Source organism: Scomber scombrus, chromosome 4 (assembly GCF_963691925.1).
Source record: "Scomber scombrus chromosome 4, fScoSco1.1, whole genome shotgun sequence".
NCBI lineage: Eukaryota > Metazoa > Chordata > Actinopteri > Scombriformes > Scombridae > Scomber > Scomber scombrus.
In genome coordinates this window covers 16,862,166-16,885,203 of record NC_084973.1, presented here as the reverse complement: position 1 = coordinate 16,885,203, position 23,038 = coordinate 16,862,166, and the positions used below count along the sequence as shown (strand labels likewise).

General features: G+C 38.9%; 1 protein-coding gene across 4 annotated transcripts; it reads left to right on the top strand.

The window, feature by feature from the left end:
- The first annotated feature begins 145 nt into the window (after positions 1-145).
- Positions 146-18,705, top strand: mlxip (MLX interacting protein). Of its 4 annotated transcripts, none has more exons than XM_062417428.1 (17): positions 146-762; positions 5,118-5,224; positions 5,766-5,851; positions 6,527-6,616; positions 6,719-6,760; positions 7,198-7,369; positions 7,600-7,689; positions 7,868-7,962; positions 9,028-9,625; positions 10,338-10,438; positions 11,003-11,099; positions 11,182-11,297; positions 13,591-13,698; positions 13,797-13,924; positions 14,037-14,160; positions 14,834-14,963; positions 16,478-18,705. In XM_062417428.1, the coding sequence occupies exons 1-17, from the start codon at positions 455-457 to the stop codon at positions 16,582-16,584; spliced, it is 2,499 nt and encodes an 832-aa protein (XP_062273412.1). In that variant the 5' UTR covers positions 146-454; the 3' UTR covers positions 16,585-18,705. The 4 variants fall into 4 exon arrangements, with proteins under 4 accessions (XP_062273412.1, XP_062273409.1, XP_062273410.1 ...); XM_062417425.1 differs by having other exon boundaries at positions 7,129-7,369; positions 9,031-9,625; XM_062417426.1 differs by having other exon boundaries at positions 7,129-7,369; positions 11,182-11,276.
- The last annotated feature ends 4,333 nt before the right edge of the window (positions 18,706-23,038 follow it).

The window sequence follows — 23,038 nt, the reverse complement described above, 5'->3', positions numbered from 1 at the left end:
GGAACTTTTTTTTTTTAAGCATGCAAGTAAACAAGAAACTGACAATATACTAAATGTTAAATGATAATGTTGAGAGTGGGTCGACCTGTCGCTGCAGGTTTATTTTGAGTCCTGTGGTGGGTGGGGCTCCAGCTGACCAATCAGAGACACTTTCACACAGGAACTTCCTGCTCCGGACAGAGCAGCTTGCTGGGACGGGCTTCAGCAGTTTTTTTTTGTCAGCTGGTCCCTGCGAGTACGTCAACTACCTAACAAGACAACAACAAGTACACTTGGGCCATTAATTACGATCAGCCCCTTTCAGATGGGTGCGCAGAGGGCTCCGACTCCGCGGCAGCACCCTGACAAACTCAAACCAGCAGTCTTTGTGCAAGCCTCATGAAAGGGACAGTTTGATTGTCCTAGCTCGCTGGCTAACATTAGCTACTCGTCTGCTGAGTTAACGACCGGGGAGATGTCTTTTCGGCCAAAATACCGTCGCCCACCGGCGAGCATAAAGCAGGGGCATGACGACGACTCTGACACGGAGGAGCCTCACCTGGGTCCGAGGAGGACGGACGGGCTGGAGACTCAGATCATACACAGCGGACATTTCATGGTGTCGTCGCCCCACATCGAGCACCCCCCGAAGAAAGGCTACGACTTCGACACCGTCAATAAGCAGACATGTCAAACTTATCATTTTGGCAAGGCGAGCATGTCGCACTTCTCCATCGATGCTTCATTGACCAAACTCTTTGAGTGCATGACCCTCGCGTACAGGTAAGTTACAGGTTAACACACCTCACAGCCCCCCTTCATTTTTCACTTTATCTCTTCCCTTTGTTCAATAGCCAAATCTATTCTACAGAATCGATACTGTCTATTCAGATCATTAGTGTCAGAAATGGGACAAACTGCTGTGAAATTAGAGTCACGAGTCTGCTCTCCATGCGACTTCCTGCTTTATCACATGTATGATTTGTTTAGTGTTAGTGGTTGAAGAAGTAGTCCCTATCCCCTGTACTTAAACTCAACTATCAACACAGTAATAACACTATATTACAAGTCAAGTGCTGTATTTATAAGTATGATCAAAAGGGGCCCTGTCTTTATTACATATGATACATACATGCTGTTAATAATCAATGTAAAAGCAGCATTTTGCTGTTGCAGCTGTACAAATTGGTTTTAATTATAACTACTTTATCTAAAGTTTGGTCCAGTGGTTACTAACCTAGGGGTTGGGGCATTTCTGCTTCAGAAATCTTTAGAGCCACTACAATTAATCGACTAATCAAGCCAACTATTTTGATAATCAATTAATCATTTTGATTCTTTTTGTTTTAAATTCCAGCTTCTCAAATGTGAATATTTTGCTGGTTTCTTTAGTCGTCTTTGAACGTAAACTGAACATGTTTGTGTTGATGACTGTTGATCAGAAAAAAACACGACATGTCATCTTGAGCTTTGGGAAACCTTTTTCTTACACTTTATAGACCAAACAACCAATCAGATAATCAAGTAAATAATCAACAGATTAATCGATAATGAAAATGATTGTTAGTTGCAGCTTTACAGACCTCTGTTCATTATTTTGGACCTTTGTCTAATCTTCACACCATTTGTGGAACTGCAAACTACTCATAACTCACAAAAAGGTTGGAAACAGGTTTAAAAGTACAGTATTTCCCCCGTGGTTTCATTAAATTGTTTTTATTTTTTCTCTTTTAAATGCCAATTACTTTGTGATATGTGCATTTTGCTGCTTTGTGAAGCACTTTGAAACTTGTTCATGTGGTACTCTATTGAGACATTATGAGCTCTGAGGACAGGAGGACCAGATGAACTCACATCACATTGTCACTGCCCTTGAATACAAGCTCTTTGTTCTGAGCTGGAGTGGAAAAATCTCAATCAGAAATCAGGGACAACAAACAGTAATCTTTCAGTGGTACTGAGCCAACATAAACCACCCAACAAGGAGTGCTTTAACTTGTCGAATCTGCCATGGTCTGTGCAAGCCTGAAAATTTAACAGGCAGATCTGACACCGTTCTTTCTTTCATTCTTGAGTGATGAATACGTTTTGTGTGTTGAGGGAACATCGCTCCAGGCTTGTTCAGTAACTTTTGAAAAACACGGCCATGATACATAGATGACATAATATTCTTGCTGAGCCGCTGTAGGTCAGGTGGTAGAGCAGGTCTGTGGTTAATGACAGGGTGGGTGCAGGTTGATTCCTTAGCAAATAAATATGTAAATACATTCTACAGGTTGACAATGAGTTCTTGTTCCCTGGATATCCGCTGACTTCATCTCTGAGTGAAGGTGAAGGGTGAGAGCAGATGGGTGTAGTGATATCTTTCTTTCTCTAGACCAGCCGTTTTCAGAACATGAGTGTTTGTAAAAGAGCTGTCATATATTCCATTTCCCATATTTACACTTCATTATTTCTGAGACTCGGGATATCTGAATGATTATCAAATTATCAAATCCACTGGACCAAATTATTGGATCCACTGGATTTACTTATTTGTCAAAATAAATGTCAAATTACCAACGCTCAAAGAAATGTTTTCAAAACTTTTACTTAATGGGCTACACAACAGCATTAACAAAGTATTTATTCTTTATGTAAAACAGAGAGAAACAAGAAATACTGTGCAGTTTTAACTTTAAAAAAATCATAGTTGGATTTGATTAATTCTGTAGATCTGGAAGTTTCAGCACTACACATGGCCCATAGTTCAACATAATGTCACCACCTAACATGCCACCATTATCCTATTTATGGTATAAATGTCTTGTATTCTCCAGACTATACCACTCGTAAAGGGTAAGTTCAAAATTTTCTTAAAACAACAGTCAGGTGATCATATCCACTCACTGTTCATACTGAACATTAAATGATGCCTTCATAATGTAATTAAAGCCACCAAGCAAAAAGGGATTTAAAAGCACATCTGGAGCTAATATGAGTCTTCAGCCATCTGAGTTAGTCAAATAAAGTGACTATCTTCCACATTTGCAGTCTTTTAGTAAAAAAAAAAAATCCTTCTCTGAGTCATACGGACAGTGTTTCCCCGTTCTGCTGCAGTGAAAGTATAGTAACAAAAAGAGGGACTCTAGCACTAAAACATTTAAATATATTTAATTGATTTGACTAATTTGGATGACTGAAGTTTCATGTAAACATTTAAATAGATTTTTGCATGGAAGGAGGACTGTAGATTTTGTCCCCCATCACCTACATTCACTTACTTCATAATGCACTTACACATATTGATATGTTTAGACAGATTTAAAAGGATTGTAATTGTTAAGCTATGAACCAAAAGGTGCAAGTTTGCTGTTGATGCTAGCCAGACATCAAGAGGCAGGCTGAAACAAACCATGCTGGGCTCACATTCCCTGTGGTTCTCTGTTTACAGCTGAAGTGTCACTGTAGCGTTGGTGGGGAGCCAGCTGCTCAGAGGATTCCCTCTGACTTTGCAAATGGCACCAACTTGGACTGATCCAAGAGCCTTATAATAGAACAGGAAAGTACTACTATCAGTTACTGCTGTTGTCATTCATCCAGAGTGGAGAACTGATTGTATTTATTTGTTTCCCCTATAAAACTACCTATCTAGTCCTTTAAACAGCTTACACATTCAGAAAGTAAGCACAGGGGAAAAAACAGCAAAAGACAGGAAGGACAGACTGTAAAGAAGACAGGAAAGATGGAAAGAGGAGAAACTGTGAGCTAACCCCTTTGGATTGTGATAAACATGACCTGACCACAACAGAGTGGGAAGAAAGATTAGACTTCCCCCTTGATGGTCATAATTATCCATTCCTCTGATGTCGCCTTGTTTCACATGTAGCAGGACAGGTGTGTGTTTTTCAATGGTATGTTATTTGACTTGAGATTGACCTTGACCGGCTCCTTCTTGTTTTCCTTGCTTACTGTATTTCTTGATGTGCCCACGTTGATCAAGGTGACCTGTACCTTTTTGTTTTCCCTTTTTTGGTTATATTATGTGTTGTATAAACTTATTTTTTCAGGATAGAATTGCCTCTCCTCATGTCAAGGGATCTCACCAATTCAGTCAGTAAAATAAAACAAACTTATTCTGAGCAAAAATAGTTAATTTTTTATTATTTATACTTTTATGTCATTTGTATTTATATATAATTTGTACAATTAAGACTTGGTATCAGTTTGTGTTAGTATGTCAAAATCAAGGTGACATTTTAAACACGTGTTATTAAAGCTTGGCCAAATAATTGATAATAAAATAGAAATGGTGTCGTGTTACAGTGAGAGGTGTTGATTTTATTTAGGATGTGGGGATCCTTCCCTTCAACATGTTCCCTCTCTAACACTTTCATTTTTTTCTTGTAGATCAGACAGCTTTTTATCTCTTTCCTTTTTCTTATGTGATGTGTAGGCAATAAGCTTTCCTCTGATCACTGATTTAGCAGCATCCCACAAAACACTTGGCGATACTTCCCCATTATTGTTGTTATCCATGTAATCTTTAAATTCCTTCTGTACATAGTTCTTACATTTGTTATCATTCAAGATACTTGTATTAAGTCGCCAAAACGTGTTTTTCTTTTTATTGTCTAGCTGCAGGGTTAGATAAATAGGCGAATGGTCAGAGACATCTCGAATCCCTATACTGCATTCCTTGAGTCTGTGTCTCTCTGAGTGAAAAGATAGTCAATTCTTGAGTGCACTCTGTGACTTGCTGAATAAAATGTGTACTGTCTTTCTGTTGAGTGGAGCTCCCTCCATACATCAATCATCCTGAATTACTCTAGTGTTGGGAGCAGGTCTCTTTAATGTGTTAGAGGAGTTAGCTTACATTGTAGCTGGGTATGGAATCAGTTTTTGATCCTAAACGAGTAAGGATGTCAGCAACAGACTCCTTCTGCTGATAATGCAAAGAAGATCACTATGATGGTAAATTGACTGCATTTATATATAGCACCTTTCTAGTCCTCCAACCACCCAAAACTCTTTGCACTACATGCTAACAGTCACCCACTCACACACACTGATGGCACGGTCTCCAGGATCAATTTGATCTACATGTATCTGACTTGTTTCTCATTTGAAATTGTTTCACCGTTTTATTGTCTTTTCAGTGGCAAGTTGGTATCTCCCAAATGGAAAAACTTCAAAGGGCTAAAGCTGCTTTGGAGAGACAAGATCCGCCTCAACAACGCCATATGGAGAGCCTGGTATATGCAGTGTAAGAGTCCCATGCTGTCCTTTGTTTGATATCCATATTCTCAGAGTGTAAGCTGTGTTGTTTAGTAGTTTGTTTAGCGTGACTCCAATTTAACACTACCTTGTCCACCTACATCTTCCCTTCTTCAGGACCAGGCACATACTGGCACAGTGCTGGTCACTTGCAGCAGTAGTAAATGATTGTTTACATGCCATAAGCAGTTTTGTGACAGTGACTGATGGTATTTTTCATTCATGTCACACAAACTGGGTCAAGCTTTCCACGAGCTATGAGCTGAGTTACGACCGCTCACCTAAAGCCATTCACATTGTTGTAGTCTGTAGACGTGATGGAAACAATTGAATATCTACTGTAGGATTTGCAAAAGTAAGACAACAAAAGTGAAATAAATCACCTTTATAAAAAATTTAAAAAAAAAAAAAAAAAAAAAAAAGCAATGTTTGTGTTGTAAATGTCATGTATGAAAAAAATTGTATTTTGTTTTATTGTATTTTTTTTTTAATTTAAGTGTGAATGACTTTGAGGTTTTTTTTATTCTTAGATGTGGAGAAAAGGGAGAATCCTGTTTGTCATTTTGTGACCCCCCTCGATGGACATATCGACTCAGACGTTAATCGTCCTGCTGAGGTAAACATAGAAAAATACCATCATTATGTGGATTTGAAAACAGAAACACTGAGTTTTTGTTGTCTCTCTTGTAACCAAACTCCTACCATGAATCATTTTTTATGTCCAGTTTCTGATACGACATTTAGACCGACACAGTGACACAGGTCCAACACCTGTACAGACGCAGGTCAGACACTGCTTCGCTTTGGTGATCTACCGCTGCTGCCTGGATTTGAAACCAATTAAATGATAGCAGTGTTTAAATGTAGTTTAACCAACCAGTCCACACCTTTACTAGAAAAGATTAAACAGCTCTTATCCATCAGATTTACTTGTCTTTCTTTAACATCTGAAGAAAAATGTGAGAGAGAAAAGAAAGTGCACATGCGTGAGCGATGGAAAGAGTGTGCAGATGTACAGACAGAGAGGTGAAGATGAAACTTTACTTTTATCTGGTAATTATTCAGTCATTGTAGGTTTATCACTGCACGCTGAAGTCTCTGCTAACAGTGAGAAGCACTCTCAACATGTGTTCGAGTTACGTTATACGCATACTCGTCTGCTGTCTGAAAGAGGTATCAGACACATGTTTGGTCATCAAATGATTAAGTTTCCCTCGTTTCTTTCTTTTGGCCTTCTGTGCGTCTTTGTTCGACTTTGGTGTATTTCACATTTCCCTTCCTTCTTCTGCAGGCTGTTGCCACAGAGGGAAAATGCTGGAAAAGAAGAATTGAAATTGTCATAAGAGAATATCATAAGTGGAGGACATACTTTAAGAAAAGGGTAGAGTATAGTGCATTATTTCATAAATATGTTTTATACTGCACATTTCTAAGATGTACCCTGTTCGTTTGATCATATAATATGTTATTCACTATTTTGCAGTTACAGAAGCACAAGGATGATGACCTCTCAAGCTTGCTTAAGGTAAACAAAGTGAAAATGCATCATGCTCAACCCACCATAGTGCTGTTAGTGTCAACATTACTATCAACTTCTGATAATCAATCAGATGTTGATTCAAATGGACTCAGCTCATGCCAACATTCACTCTATTAACACTTTTTAACTTGATTTTTGACCGCTTGCATCTAATTTAGTTTCTAACTGACAGACACATAATAAATATTAATAAGGTGTTTTAGTAAGACTAGTGCATGTGTTGTCATATCATTCAAGTTTTGGTTTTGCTGCCATCATTTGAGTTTATTGCCATCCCATGTTGGCTGTACTCAAAACTGCATGCATTTTATGTCATTAACTGGCTTGGTTGCTTGCATTTTGAACACTCAAAGGGGCCAGAGGAGCAGTTATCGCTGTTTGGGGAAGTCTCTCCAGACATGCTCCGTGTCTCCTTTTATCAGGATGAAGAGATTGTTGCACGCCGCGTGCCTCGTAGACATAATGAAACACCCGCCCCTATGGAGATGGACCCCCTCTTTGACATGGACGTTCTGATGTCTGAGTTTTCAGACACATTGTTCTCCACATTGGCCTCGCACCAGCCCATACCCTGGCCCAATCCGAGGGAGATTGGTGAGAAAATCATTGGCTGTCTATTTTATGAAATCAGTAGACACATTTTAATTAAGTATTTTCCACTCACTTAAAGCTTGATCTAATAATGTTTTTTAATTGAAATCTTACTTTTCTGTTGTGTATGAATCTTCAGCTATGCTGGAAGCTGATTCACTGTCATATATCTGTCAAAATGCTCGCATGTCTTCCCCCTGCCATCCCTACTTCTGCCTCTTTACCTTCCACAGCTCATGCAGGGAACGCAGACATGATCCAACCAGGACTCATCCCCTTACAACCCAACCTGGACTTCATGGACTCATTTGATCCACTGCAAGGTAACAGTAAGGCATCACCAGTAGCTGCAGTAGCACTGCACACACACTAATGGTGCACATGTTACGGGAGTCAAGCCCACATGTTCTAGTAACTCTGCTACAGCTGTTGGCTTGTGCCTAACACAACAGTAGTGTGGTTTATACTAACCTCTAGCTAACATAGAGACTCTTGTTTCAGACTTATTTCACAGCCTCCGTCAGCCCGTCTTCCCCTCTGTTTCCCCCACTGCATCATCTGTCACCCCTCTACCCAGCAGCAGCTCTCAGTCACAGGTAAACACCGAGCTCAGGCTCAGCCCCTAACACACACCACCATGCGGAGAGTTTGTTGTTTTCCAGAGATTTAAGACTCATCTTTTTTTCTTTTGTCAGTTGTGAGGATTTCCACCACATCATCTACCATCTTTCTGTCTAAATGTAGTTACACAATTTTTTTTTTTTTACATAAAATAATATTACTAAACTATATTTGCATAGCACCTTGCTGCTCAAACTTGCTTAACATTGAAGCGATATCCTTTTCAAAATCAAACACTCATAATACGGTTAAATATTCCTCTTCTGTTTCACATTGTCTTCCTCTATCAACCTCATCCAGAAGTAATTAATTGAGCCACGTTTTGCTGAAAGTGTGTTTCAGAGTTTCTTCTAAGTCCATAAACACAGGACATAGTCCTCGACAGACTAGTAGGTACAAATTGTTTATTTTGGAGCCCTCATTAGGAAATATTTTGGCACCATGTTATCTTAATTATGGGGAGATATTTACACTTTAAAATCTTATTAAATCTGTACTTCATTTCACTGGAAGCCATTACAGGAACTGAAGAACAGGAGTGGTGTGACCTCCTCTGTTTGCTTCAGTTGAAACTGCATCATTATCTTCTGTATGAGTTGTAACAATGTCGTTTTTATTCTATAAAACCTCTTGAAAACTATGCAGACATATTCTAAAAAGAAATGCACGTTGTATCTGTTGAATGGAAAGACTATAAAAAGAGAACAGATATGCAGCTAGTTAGATAAACATGTTCACAGTTTTGTCACATTCATTAAAGAGTCACATTAGGAAAACGTGTTTTTTCATGTGTGCAAGTTGGTTTCTTTTGTAAAATAAGTTTTAATCAATGTCCAATTAATCCACATTGGGCAGCCATATTTGAAGGAATAGTGTATCCATCTTTTTAATCGTTATTGCTGATGAATAAATTATTTTGAAGAATTTCCAGCTAATATAAACTTATGTAGAACTGCCTCTCCGCTGTTAATGGTCCATTTTCCACCAGAAGAAAGAAAGGACTAAGTGAGTTTGTTCCCTTTTCCTTTGTCATCCCTCAGCAGGCCCAGTTAATGTCTTCCATGCAGCTCACAAGCAACCACATCTCCCCTCCTGGCCCCTTGCCCATCCCCTCTCCCATGGCCAGTCAAAACAGTGGAACAGGTGGTGGTGGTGGTGATGCTGCCTATGTACAAAACTACATGCCTCTGTTTTCTGGGCACGTGGCGGCCAGTGATCAAGCAGTAGTTTCCTCAGTCCCTCAGACATTATCCCATGATCCGCTGGCACAGTGCCTCCCAGGTCAGAACATGGTCTCAGCAGCACCCATGGTTCCCTCACCCTTGGACAACACAGCAGCTCTGGATGAGACTGTAGCACCATCTGTGATCACACACACAGCATCCTCCATTGTCACACCCAGCTCTGCTGCCACCACCTTCACCCACGGCTCAGATTATAACTCCATATCCGCACAGCCTCCTCCACCTCCTCCGTCCCAACTCCAGTCCTTAGCTCCACTGCCTGCCAGCTCTGTCCAGCACCCTCAGACGTTTGTCCTGCCTCGCCCCTTTCAGACATCCAGTGCCAACAAAAACCGCCCTATGCAAAGGATTGCTCCTGCTAACCCCGTCTCCTCCTCCCACCTCATCCTCACAGGTCTGTTGTTTCTGTTTTCCACATCAAACTATTGATTCAGCTTTTTTTCTCCTTTTTTTTTTATTGTGCATTTAACACCTTTTGACCTTGCAGTGGAGCTGTGTCACTTTTTACCACAAGATAGCACTCAAGCCTTTCTTATATACAAGTCAAATAGTCAAGCTGATTTCCCAAGATGTTGAGGACAAACACACACATCTGAGTCACTGTAGCTTATACTAGTGCTGATGTATGTGGCAAACACAGCAATGAAGATTTCTAATAGAAATGCTCTTATTGTGCTTTTAAGGTTTTTTTCTTCATTAAATACAATATTTAATTTTGTTCAACAAGTTAGTGAGTTAAAATGTCCGTATTTCTGAACCTCAAAACAGTTATTATACTACTTCTTTTATATAGCATAAAGCTAATGTTAGGTTGACACAATCTACAACAATTGGTTGAATATTCTACCTAAATGTTACCATAACATCTTATCTTTGTAAATCTCATATAACCTGGCCTCAAGATGTTACAGAGTGCAATTTTTGACCTGGTCCTAAAGATGAATCATGTCAGAGTTTCCCACTGAGCTTATTCGCTTCATAAATGAAAACCAAAGAGGAAGAAATCGCACTGAAGACGTGGCTGATGTGTCAAACATGACAACTCACACATGGATGCACATCAAACTCCGAATGCTGCCCCTCACTGTCAATGTTCACCTTCTCAGCCCCTTTCCCAGGTCATGGTAATGCTGTGATAGTTACACCAACGGCGATAAAAGCAGAAGTGGGCCCGAACAGAATGGTGATAACTCCGCATCTGGCAGGGGTATGTTCTCAGCTCAGCCAGTGTCTCTTCTTCTTACATACAGTCTTTCAGCCATAGTGGGTCTTGAAATAACCAAACTGCAAGTAGAAAATTACATCACAGCAACTTTTAGATTTCAACGTAAGTATAAGTTGTTTTTAGGGCTGCAGCTAACTATGATTATTTTCATTATCAATTAATCTGTTGATTATCTTCTTATTTAATCCATTAGTTGATTGATTGATAACATTTCATAAAATGGTGAAATATGTCAATTACTGCTTCCCAAAGGCCAAGATGACCTCCTCAAATGTCTTATTTTATCACATCCAACAGTCCACAATCCAAAGATGTTTAGTTTACTTTAAAATACGAAAGACAATGTGAAATTATTTTCTTAAAAAAATGATTCCAAATGATTAATAGATTATCAAAATAGTTTAATTAAGTAATTGTTGCAGTTCTAGTTCTTTTTTTGTTTTAATATGAGAAATTAAAAGACAAGAAATTAAACTTCTTGCTGCAAACCTCAGGTCAAGAGTCAGTCGATCTTTAAAACCTTTTTTTTCTTTTTTCTTGTGTCAGTCTTCTGGATTTCACGTCATGTCTCAGACGCAGAAGTCTCCCCAGCCGATTGTCCCCAAAGAAAAGCGCAAAAACCAGAAACCCTCCTCGAGCGTCGGTGAGAGTTCACACTACCTAGATGGAGCCTCATTACTACAAAATCCACCACTTCTTCACATGTTTTTGTTTTTCCTCCTCAGGTCACAATCAGTCAGGATCGAGTCAAGGGTCACCGTGTGCATTAGATCAAGTTCCTAGTCCCCAGTCACTGATCAGCAGCAGTAGTACACCTCTGGTAAAGAATGAGCAAAATCAGGTTTGTGTCTGTGCGTGTGCGTGCGTGTGTTCATACTGTTTAACATCACTCCATTTCTTTTTTTTATACATGCTATACATGAGGCATATACGCTCATCTGCCACCTTATTTCGGTACACCTTGCTAATACGAGGTTGGATCCTCCTTTGCCTTCAAAACTGCTTTAATTATTCTTGGATTTGATTCAACAAGGTGCTGGAAGCATTCCCCAGAGATGTTGGTCCATATTGATATGATAGCATCAAGCAGCTGCTCCAGATTTGTTGGCTGTGAATCTCTTGTTCCAACACATCCCAAAGGTGCTCTAATACAGTGGTTCCCAAACTTTTTCTTGAGGGACCCATATTTTTACCATTGTAAACTTTGGTGTGATAGCAGATGTTATCCCAGAGAGACTGGATGCAGAAATCAAAACATATATTGGTTATACTGCCTATTTTTAAATCCAATTTTAAATGTAGTTTATAAATACATTTTAGTTGAGTTGAGTAGGCTATATATTATGTTATATCTGTGACAGAATTAAAGATCAAAAGAACGGCATTATAAGAAGGTGGAAGCCATTTGATAGTTACTGAACTTAGGAGTGGCATTTTTGTCAGTTACTGGCTCTTGTGTCTCAACAGCAGCTGTGAGATCAGTGGCCATTATCATTCTCATTTTTCTGTTTCCTATTATGATCTATCATTCATTTTATCAAACTCTTTACCGCAATAATTTTCATCATTATGAGTCTGCCCATAATTTGCGCGGATTTCACTGATAAATTAATAAATGACTATTCTTGGCTTTTTTACTCACAAAGCTCTTATTGCCCTTACAGCAACGTAACGAGTTTACTTGTTGTGTCAACTCTCCACTTGTTAGTCTCTCTGCTGCGCTGCACACACAAGGATGACTGCAGGCCTGCTGCCTCTTCTCTCTTATGCTTCACATTTCTCCATCAGCTCCCTGTTTACGTTGCTAGCTAACCTCAGTGTATAGCCTACTGCAGGAGGGATGTTCACATTACACACATCCTTATCCTCGTGATATATTTAACACATTAAAATTATTACACCCCTTAAAATCAAGAGGACCTCACGAACCCCAGTGGATCTTTGACACCCCCCTCCCCCCCGGAGTCACTGCTCTAATGGATTGAGATTTGCTGGCTGTGGAGGCCATTTCAGCACAGTGATGTCATTTTCATGTTTACAAAACCAGTTGGCCATTCACCTTTGACGCCTGCCATCAACAAAGCATTTTCGCCCAGAGAACTGCCACTTTAAATGTTCTCTTTTTTTGGACCATTCTCTGTAAGCCCTACATATGATGTGCTTGAAAATCCCAGTAGATCATCAGTTTCTGAAATATTCAAACCAGTCCATCTGGCATCAACAAACAGGCCACGTTCAAAGTCACTTAAATCCCCCTTCTTCCCCATTTTGTTGCTTGATTTCAACTTCGGAAGATCGTCTTGACCATGTCTACATGCCTAGATGCCATGAGTTGCTGCCACATGATTGGCTGGTTAAATATTTGTGTAAACAAACAGTTGAACAGGGGGGTATTCCAGAAAGGAGGCTCAGCAAACTCTGAGTCTAACCCTGAATTCTGAGTTGACTTACTCTGAGTACCCAGTTCCAGAACAGCTGATCTGAAAAAGAGAAAAAAAGATCGAGTTACGTCACCTCACTGGAAGTGGCGATCCTCCTGCAGGCTTGTGGCGAATATGATCATATATTTCACTAAAAGTAACACAGCTGCAGACGCTAAGGAAAGAGAAGCAGCATGGGAGAAAATTGCTGCCCGAGTCAGTGCTAAGGTTTGAATGCACTTCTACACTGACTTAACATTCCTCACTTAAAATTGTAGCATACAGGTGAAAAAGTGGTGTTACATAATTGGAAGCAGCTAAAAATGAAATACAAAAACATAATTCAGAAAAGTAAGGCACAATTTGCTTGGCCATGATTGTACCTCACTTCGATTTTTATTCATAATTGACGAAGGCTAATAAACAAAGTAAGTTCTGTTACTATGGTGACTGACTCTGAGTTTCAGTTACCTCTCTTTCTGGAACGGATAACACAGACTTTCCCTCATTTCAGGGTTAACTTACTCTGAGTTTTCACATAACCCGCTTTCTGGAATACCCCCCAGGTGTACATACTAAACTGGCAGATGAGTGTAAACAGAAAGCTACAAGAAAGGTTTAAATATGACAGATCAAATTAATGCCTGGACAAATGTAAACCCCCAAATGTGATAACTTATGACATGTAATATTTCCACCACTGTTGTGTAACAGAGCCGGAGATCAACGCACATATCTGCTGAGCAGAAGAGACGATCAAACATAAACATTGGCTTTAAAACACTCTGCAACCTGGTTCCCACACTTAAGTCCCAATCAAATGTAAGTCTGCCTACCAGTGTTTCTTCATAAAACATCACTATTTATTGCTTTTTTTGTTCAAAACATTCCCCTTATATTTCATATCCATGTGCATTTAGATCAGTAATGCAGTCACATTACAGAAGACAGTAGAGCACATTGGGAAGCTCCAGCAGGAAAGGCAGCAGATGCAGGAAGAGGTCAAGAGACTGCGAGAAGAGATAGAGGAGCTCAACACCTCCATAAAGTACGGCAACACACTATATTCTCTTATCACTCTGCTGATACACAGAAGATGCACAGACACTTGCTGCATTATATCTCAACTGTTTCTTTTTTCTGTCACTGTTTAATCACAGCCTGTGTCAGGAACAGCTGCCTGCAACAGGAGTGCCCAGCACACGGCATCGCTTTGATCACATGCAAGAGAAGTTCAATGAATATATCAAGAGCCGCACTCTCCAGAACTGGAAGTTCTGGATCGTATCCTTCAATGCAAGAGCTTTGACTGAAAACAGCGTCAGTGTTAAAACAACACAAGTGGCTTTGTTGTTAAAGATACAGGCTGAGTGACAGATCCTTGAGTTGGATGCTTATCACATGTCAATATGCTGACAGGATGCATTTTACAACTGCAGCTTTACACAGCATCCTGCATAGTAATAGTACAGAGTATTGCATAAACATCCTTCTTTGATGTGGGATGTGTCTCTGATCAGCACATTAAGATAGGACTGAAGCATAATAACATCCTGTCATTAGACTTCATAGAAAGCAGAAGCTACACAACTGAAGCATTTTTAAAGCTTTCCCTCTGCTCTCAAGTAAAGTCAAGCTACTGTTAGTTCAGACTGTAAAGACAGACTTATTCAAACAATTCACTTGCCACAATGCCTAAAGGATTTAAACATGAACATAAAACTAATTTTCCACTGTGAGAATTTTACCAGTCACACTGTTGGTTATCTGACAAATTATATATATAAAGTAGAAGCAGAATATCTCGCATTTGTCTACACACAGAGCAACTCCTGCAATCAGCAATGTTTTAGTAGCCATGTGTTCAGTCAGTTAGCCTAGAGTTCAAAATTCAAGCTGTTATGTAATGCCTTTGTCCCGCTCTGTGTAACTAATCCTTGACAGTCGTCCACTCCAGTTCAGCATCATTATCAAGCCTCTCTTTGAATCATTCAACGGGATGGTGTTAACAACGAGCAGAGCAGAGCTGTGTCAGACCACACTGCAATGGTTCGATCGCCACTGTTCCCTCCCAGTGCTCAGACCCAGTAAGTAAAAACACTTTTTCTTTTACACATCCAGTACAAACACACACACACACCGGTGGCACACAGGTGTTGAACGTCATCAGCCTATTTACTATGAGGTTGCAACAGAAAGGATCAGTAGTTGAGGATCCTCTACACATAGCAGAAGAAGGAAATTCTGTCCTGAGTGACTGTCCCCTCTTATCTGTCACTATCTTTTCACTAGCTTTTCTTCTTTCATAAGCGAAAGCATGACATGACAGGAAATTCAAGTCTCTACTGTTTTTTTTGGTTTTTAAAAAAAAATAATACATGAAATTACCCTACCTTCAATCTTATAGGTAAGAACTTCATCGACAACACTTTCCAGTTTCTTATTCATCTCCTACTTGGTAAAAAAAAAAAACGCTGTTTTTCCAGACTTGGTATGATGCACTTGGTGGCTCAGATAATGTTGATTGACGTCAAAAGACTTTTATCTTTCGGTCACAATTATAGCAGTTCCTAGAAGGTTGAGACTGCCACTGTCGCTGCAAATTCAAATAATTTGTCAAAGTGTCCTGTAGTCATATCATCAGTTGTGAGGCAGTTGTTCAAATTCCCCTGAGGCATTGTTCTCAGCATCATACACACGGTCATTATGCATTCTGGAAAACCATGTTATTTTTTTCCACTTTTAAATTTTTTCTAGTCTGCTAAAACTATGCTGTTTAATACCTTTTTACTAACGTACTACCTTTTTTTTCCAATGACAATGAGAAAATGTCTGTATCATTTGAAAGGTATCACTCCTATTGACAAAATCACAGGGAATGATCACAGGATTCAGTTTGTCTTTCAACTCATCGTGTTGGTTTTAAGGCTCTGCCTCGATTCTGGTTCTAGCAGGCAACTATTTTCAAAGAAGCTGCTCCGGTAAACCGACTGTATGCTTCCTGTTCAGCAGCCAATGTCAGACAGAAATAGTTAGTGAAGCATTTAGCGGCTAAATAGCCAGATATTTCCATCAGCAGTTGGTGGACAACAAAATAGAGCTAAAAGGAGAGTGAATATTGAACTTACATTTGCCAGGTGACCAGAAATGTCAAAAAATTCCTGAAGCTGCCCTGTATTTGCTGGATGGTGGTTGTTTGCTCACACGTTCATCATATCAGCTTAATTTAAAATAAATTACTGGAGGTTTAATGCAATAAAGTAGTAAAGTTTCTCGTTTTCTTTTCATTGAATGGGAATAAGGTCCAGAGCTGGGCTTATTTTTAAAACATCTTTCTTGATGGTGCATTCAGGAGCTTGTAGGAGGGTAGAAAAAGAGCTGTGTTATGTTTTATAATAAGTCCATGCCGCTTTCACATAAGTCCTACTGCCCACCCAGACAGTACAAGTAGTTGAGATGTTGTACTAAACTCCAAAATTACAATCGACTTGAAAAACTGTGAGTCAGGTACTGTGCAGGCCGACTGTGTAGCTGTTAACTTTACAATGCTGTGTTGTACAGTCAGGTAATGGTCAAAAAACTGTGCTTCACTGTTTTTCAGTGGTGCTGAGTACGCTCCGTCAGCTGAGCACAACCACGTCCATTCTTAGTGACCCGTCCCTGCTACCTGAAGAAGCCATCCAGGCTGTCACGTACACAGACTCATAGCCTCGCTTGCAGAGGAGGTGGGGTGTTCTGAGAGCCTCCGCACCAACATCATCATGAACCTTCCAACAGCAATCGTCCAAATGACATATCACTACTCTACCTTATAGCTATTCAACAAGGTTGCTACATCTTCTACGGATCCACAACTTCCTCGGGGATAATAAGTGAAAGAAATGCAGGCTACAACTGGCTTACATTCACTTTGTATGTACGAGTGTCATGCATTTGTTCTGTTCCACACTGATTCTTTGGGATTGATGCACACTGAGAGCCCTTCCTTTGATTTTAGAAGCTTTTTATCATATTATATTGGAATGACATCAACAATGCAACCCTAGGTGATAAACTTGTGAATTCTTTATTGAAAGGTGGCACTTGTTTGCTTTTTGAACAACAGTATGTATTTCAATTGAAATTACTTTTATAATACAAAAACACGACTGTGTTGAAAAAGGGAAATATTGAGTAATTGATCATTTTGTGTCCTCTCTCAGATGTATATAAGTGTACGGACATGATGCTTTTTATCACCAGGAGATGAATGTGGGATTTTTAGGACTATAGCTAGCAGTATAGTGGTCTTTATTGTATTTTCCACCCCTCATTTACTCAGGTGATTGCTATTTTTGCCAGTGAACAATAGTGGTTTCCTGGTGGCCTTCTGTCCATGCCGAACACCTTCCTTCATTCTTGGCTTGCTCTGCCCATTTCTAGTGAGTTTGACTGCAAATTGTACTAGAAAGCAGTCATCGTTGTTACACACATTGGTTTCTACTGGGCAGGTCGCAGCAGCATGGAGCGATTTTACTTACAGCCCTCATAGGGAGCATAACTGAAAAAAGCAGTACAGATTATTCACATGTACGGTGTTAAAAGATCTTAGCTGAATGCACAGTAGCTGTAGGAGTATTTTCTGTTCTTTGTTGGTCACTCAGGGCTGCGCTGGTGAGCGTATTTATTTACCATTCAGCTAATAACAAATCAAGTCAGGATCCTTCTCAGCAGGAAAACATGTTGGCTGTAACATCACATAGTTTGATTTACTAATGTTTCTGGGGGGGGTTTTCTGCTGGTGGTTACATTAATTTACAGTGTGTGGTGATAGATGCAGAAGAAAATACACTGAAACAGACCAAAAGCCATATATGATTGTGTTACTGACATCATCTGTCAAGTGCTTGAGAATTAGACTCTTGTCAGCCTTAAGGTCAAAGAAGTGCCGGTGATCTCTGCAGGCTGATTAGTCTTTGTCTTTTTCTTTTTTGTTTTAAATTCATGGTTCAGCACTCCTCAGTCAGACATGGATTTTGTGACCTGTGTTTTTACTTTCTGTTCTGCAGCGCAACTGAGTTTACTCTTTGACTTTTACGGGAGAAAAAGGAACCATTGATAGTTGTTATTTGATAAATGAGCAGCGTTTTGTGTGCCGTCATGGTGGTTTTTTACTTTTTCTACAAGATATAAAAATCATTTTATCACTTAAGAGTTACCTGTGCACGTAAAACTGCTCAATTTGAAGTAAGGTGGGGATGGCAGTCATAAGAAATTTTACACTTGTAGCCTATTTGTATTGTTGACTTAAAATAGGCCAATGTGATGGATGATGCATGAAGTTCAGAGGTCATATTCACCCAAAATGATGTTACAGCTACTGTAAGATAATGAAAATCCAGCTCTGAATGCAGCAGCAAGGATGATTTTATGATTATGATTTTTTCCCCCCTTTAAACTGAAAATTGAGACATGATTTAACTTATGAAAGACAGCCCTCTGTTCCACTCCAGCTTGGCATTTGTGTGGTGATTGTGTTGTTTGTTTGTTTTTTCCTCATCCAGATTTTAAAGTGTTATTGTCATACCAGGTTGGATTTCTAACTTGTTTGCAGTTTTCTGTTAAGGCGTTTTGTTCTGGATGGTTGTACAGAATATCATTGCAGATTGGATCTGCTCCCCCCAAATTTAGTGTTGTGTTTAATTTGTGTTAAAAAAAGTAAAGATATTTTCTTATGCTGCATCTGAGTGTTTTTTTTCCTCTAAAGTTCCCAAATGTCTTTATGCAACAAACTTCATGATTGCCTTAAATGGTTGTGAAACATAATAAAAAGAACACAAATGAAAAGTGTGACTTCTTATGTAATGAATCACTTTTTTTCTACTTTCTAAATATATAATTATCATATGCAGTATGCAGCACTGTAAAAGGTTTCCCCATATAGATATTTTATATCTGGATAATTTTGGTATTTATGGAAATAACAACCCTAAATACAAAAGTTAGATACAATCAAAAATACTAAAAAGTAAATTGTAAAGAGTAGAAACAATTTTTAATATATAAATATTAATTAAATAAAGAATCCAATTATCACAAATTATAACATATTGCTAATCAAAAAACACAGGAATAAAAGTAAATTGCACAAATCCTGTATCACATAAATACACAAGTAGAACAACCTATAAATTGTGTTATAATTTGGTAGTGTGACTCATTTTACTTTTTGCATCATTAGGCTTCCATAGCTGCACTAGATTCCTCCACACCCCTACTAATAATTAATATCACTTGCTTCTCAGATACTGATAATTATTGTACTCTAAAGTATCTTCCACTCTCACCCAATTCTCTCACCCATGTAAAACTGGGTTACAGTAATGTGTTGGGTTTTTTTAAAAATAACTTACTACAAAATGTGTGAAACCAGTGAATACAACATCCACTGAAATTAAAACTCTGCTTTGCTGAGCTGTTGTTCCAGAAGCTGCAGGAGACGCTTGGCATACTCATAGCTGCACATGTCCTGCTCAGATGGGGGAATATTGCAGTCTTGTTTGGCTTTGGAGCCGCCGATCACGTTCTCCATATCCCACATCATCTGGCTGATTAACTTCAGATCATCCTTCAGCTGCAGGTTCAGCTTGGACACCTTCAGCATGAGGCAACGGAAGGATGAGAGCTGGTAGGCGGTGAGGGGCTGCCGCTCTGGCCCGACCAGCTCCGTGGTGTTCAGGGGAAGGCAGGACGAGGTTTCAGGGATCTCTCTAGATGTAGTCTGCAGGACAGAGACTTGATCAGTAGGTGTCCACATCAATGAGTAATGGTGTACAGTAGCTACATTTACTTAGGTTGAGTGTTTCCATGTTATGATATACTTTACTCCATTTGTGGTTACTTTGTAAAGTCAGATTTTATAAACAAAACGTCATTGCTTTATAAAATATGAGTCAATGAACTCCACCCTAACCAAATAATAAGTAATAATACATTTCATTTGTACCACACTTTTCATTCATAATGAAGTGCTGCAGGATAAATAACATATATAATAAGTGTTAAGATGAAAAAGCCTTCCTGAATAGAGTCTTTTGGAAAAGAGTCTGTGCTGCCTTCATTACTTGTTAATGCATAAATAATAATGATCAAATAATAGAATGATTCAAGCTTGATTTCACTTTTGATGTTTAAGGACATTTTGTCACTAACTCGTCTGCACTTTTAATAAAATACACTATGATTGCAGCACTGTTAATTGTAATTAAGTCTCTGGTGTGCATATGCTACTTTTACTCAAGTAAATGATCTAAATAAGTCTTCCACCAATGAAGGCACCTGGGTGACTCAAGAGCACCATTAAAAAGCCAAAATCCTGACTGTAAAAATGATGATGCTCCCTAAAGTGGCAAAGTAAAACCAGACCCAGATTGTGTAAAAGATAAATAATCATAAACTAATTCCTCCCCAAAAAGTACCCTCGACTAATCAACAATCAAAGCATTAAAAAAGATTTTAGAGAGCACTAAATGCAAACTTTTCCCTCCTGATCTAATGAGCTAATCATTAATAAATAGATTTAATGAAGCGCCGGAAAGCTTACCAAGTTTCTCACTGCCCTTGTTGTCTCGTCGAGCAACTCCTGTCTGGATTCATTTAACACACTGCTTCTTTTAGATCTGCAGGCTGCTTGTGCAATGGGCAGGCACAAAAAGAGGAGGACTACAGCAGTGACATGAAGGGAGGTAACCATACAGGGGAGATGAATTAGATTAGGACAGAGAGAGAGAGAGAGAGAGAGCCATTGCCATTGCTAAGAGAGAAAGAGAATCTCCTGTAAATATTTGAATGATTACATCTGAAAACATATTGTATTTTAGTATTTTAGTTTTGATAATTGCATATATTATTTATTTCCAATCATCTGTCAATTTTAAGAATTTTCTGTGCTGTTTGGTAATATAGGTATCAATAAAGCTTAGTTGAATTTGAATTTGAAATTGAGAGAGAGAGTGAGACAGAGAGAGAGATGACAGAGATGAGAGGCCAGAGCAGCAGACATCACTGTATAAAGTTTTAGTGTTGTGTGCTAATTTAGCCCACAGAAGAATACTTACCAGCAAGACAATCCATGACAGCTGGGCGTTTTCTTTTAGTTCTTTTAGTCTGCAACAGGCTGTCTGATGTGACCCTTTCTCTGATCCATGTTTCAAGGGTCACTTTTATTTGAGGACTCCCAAGATAATATCAGTTCTATTATTTCCCTGTGGGTGAGCTACGTAGCTGTCACAGAATCATTTTGGAGGTCCCCTCTTAGCAATGTGTGACTTAAACCTACACGTCCCGTAAATCATAAATCTGATTAAATCTTCACAACTCAAATAGGTGTCAAAATCCAACACTTAGGCGGCTTCATATGATTTTATCTTTTGTGATAACTCATATTGCCTGCATAAGAAAAATAAATTACTGCTGTGTGTATTTACTCATGGTGTCAATATGGCCAAAATAGTATTTGGCTATATGATGATTTAGTAAACATAATAAACCATCATAAGTAGTAGTTTTGACAATGTAAATATGAAAATGTGTACAGGTGCCTCCACTTTCTATGAGCTCACATTAATATAAATGTATTAGTACAAATCATCCATAATTTCCTTTTCCCCCCGCAGATGAAGACACTATCAATTTTAAATAACAACAAACATAATGTTTGTTTCTGGTAAATGTAAATGTTGACTTACTTTGCACAAATCACAAGTTCGACAACAAAATAATATGATTTTTTCCCAAACAATATGAGTTGTTTCCTTTTACATTGCATCGATAACAAGTCATTTTTATATCAAATATTTGCTCTGGATTATATTTTGTCCAGTTTTATTAATTTACTCAAACATACCTCACATCTTGTGTTCTTGCAGTAAAATAATAAACATTGACAGAATCCAAGTTTTAAAAGAAAGCTACTGTAAGTGGTTTGAAAGGGATTGTTTTAATTACTGCTGGTTTATGTGAAAAGTATAATATCTCTGAATGGAAGAAACAATGAAGAAGAACATCATTTAATATACACTACCGGTCAAAAGTTTTAGAACACCCCAATTTCTATTGAAAAAATGTTTTCAAGCTTACCATCATGGTCTTTTTTCCTAAGGTAGTTCTGGCATAGCTTGGACTTGTGTTTTGGGTCATTATCTTGCTGTAGGATGAACCATACCAGAGGGTTCTGCATGGCGCTGCAGAATGCTGTGGTAGCCGACCCTGGATCCAGAAGAACAGCCTCAGACCATCATGCTTCCTCCTCCATGTTTGACAGTTAATGTCTTACACTGAGGAACCATCCTTTTGCCTACTCGACGGCGTACAAAACTCCTGCGTGATGAACAGAATATTTTAAATGTTGATTCATCAGTCCATAACACCTTCTTCCAGTCTTCAGTAGTCCATTGGTGGTGTTTCATGGCCCAGGCAAGCCTCTTCTTCTTATTCTGACGTCTTAGCAATGGCTTTCTCTCGACCTGTCAAACCTGCAGCTCGTAGTCTTCTCTTCACAGCTGAAACTGAGACTTACTTACTACGACCACAATGAAGCTGTGCTTGAAGCTGTTGTCCTGTGAGCCGCCTATCACATGAGCTGTTAATTCTCAGAAACTTGTCTTCTGACTCTGTTGTGGCTTTGGGTCTGCCAGACCTCTTCCTTTCAGAGTTTCACCCAGTTTCTGAGTAAAACTGTACTCACTGACACCTTGACTTTCTTCGCAATTTCTCTGTAGGAAAGACCTACATTTTTAAGGGTTTTTGTATAATTTTCAGTTTTGGGTAACCTACCTTTTTTTTAACCTCTGGCAGTTCACCACTTACCTTTGTACCATTTCAAGCTATTCATTGGACTTGAACTGCTTGAATTTTGTTCCAAACAATATGAGTTGTTTCCTTTTACATTGCATCGATAACAAGTCATTTTTATATCAAATATTTGCTCTGGATTATATTTTGTCGTCCAGTTTTATTCATTTACTCAAACATACCTCACATCTTGTGTTCTTGCAGTAAAATAATAAACATTGACAGAATCCAAGTTTTAAAAGAAAGCTACTGTAAGTGGTTTGAAAGGGATTTTTTTAATTATTGCTGGTTTATGTGAAAGTATAATATCTCAGAATGGAAGAAACAATTA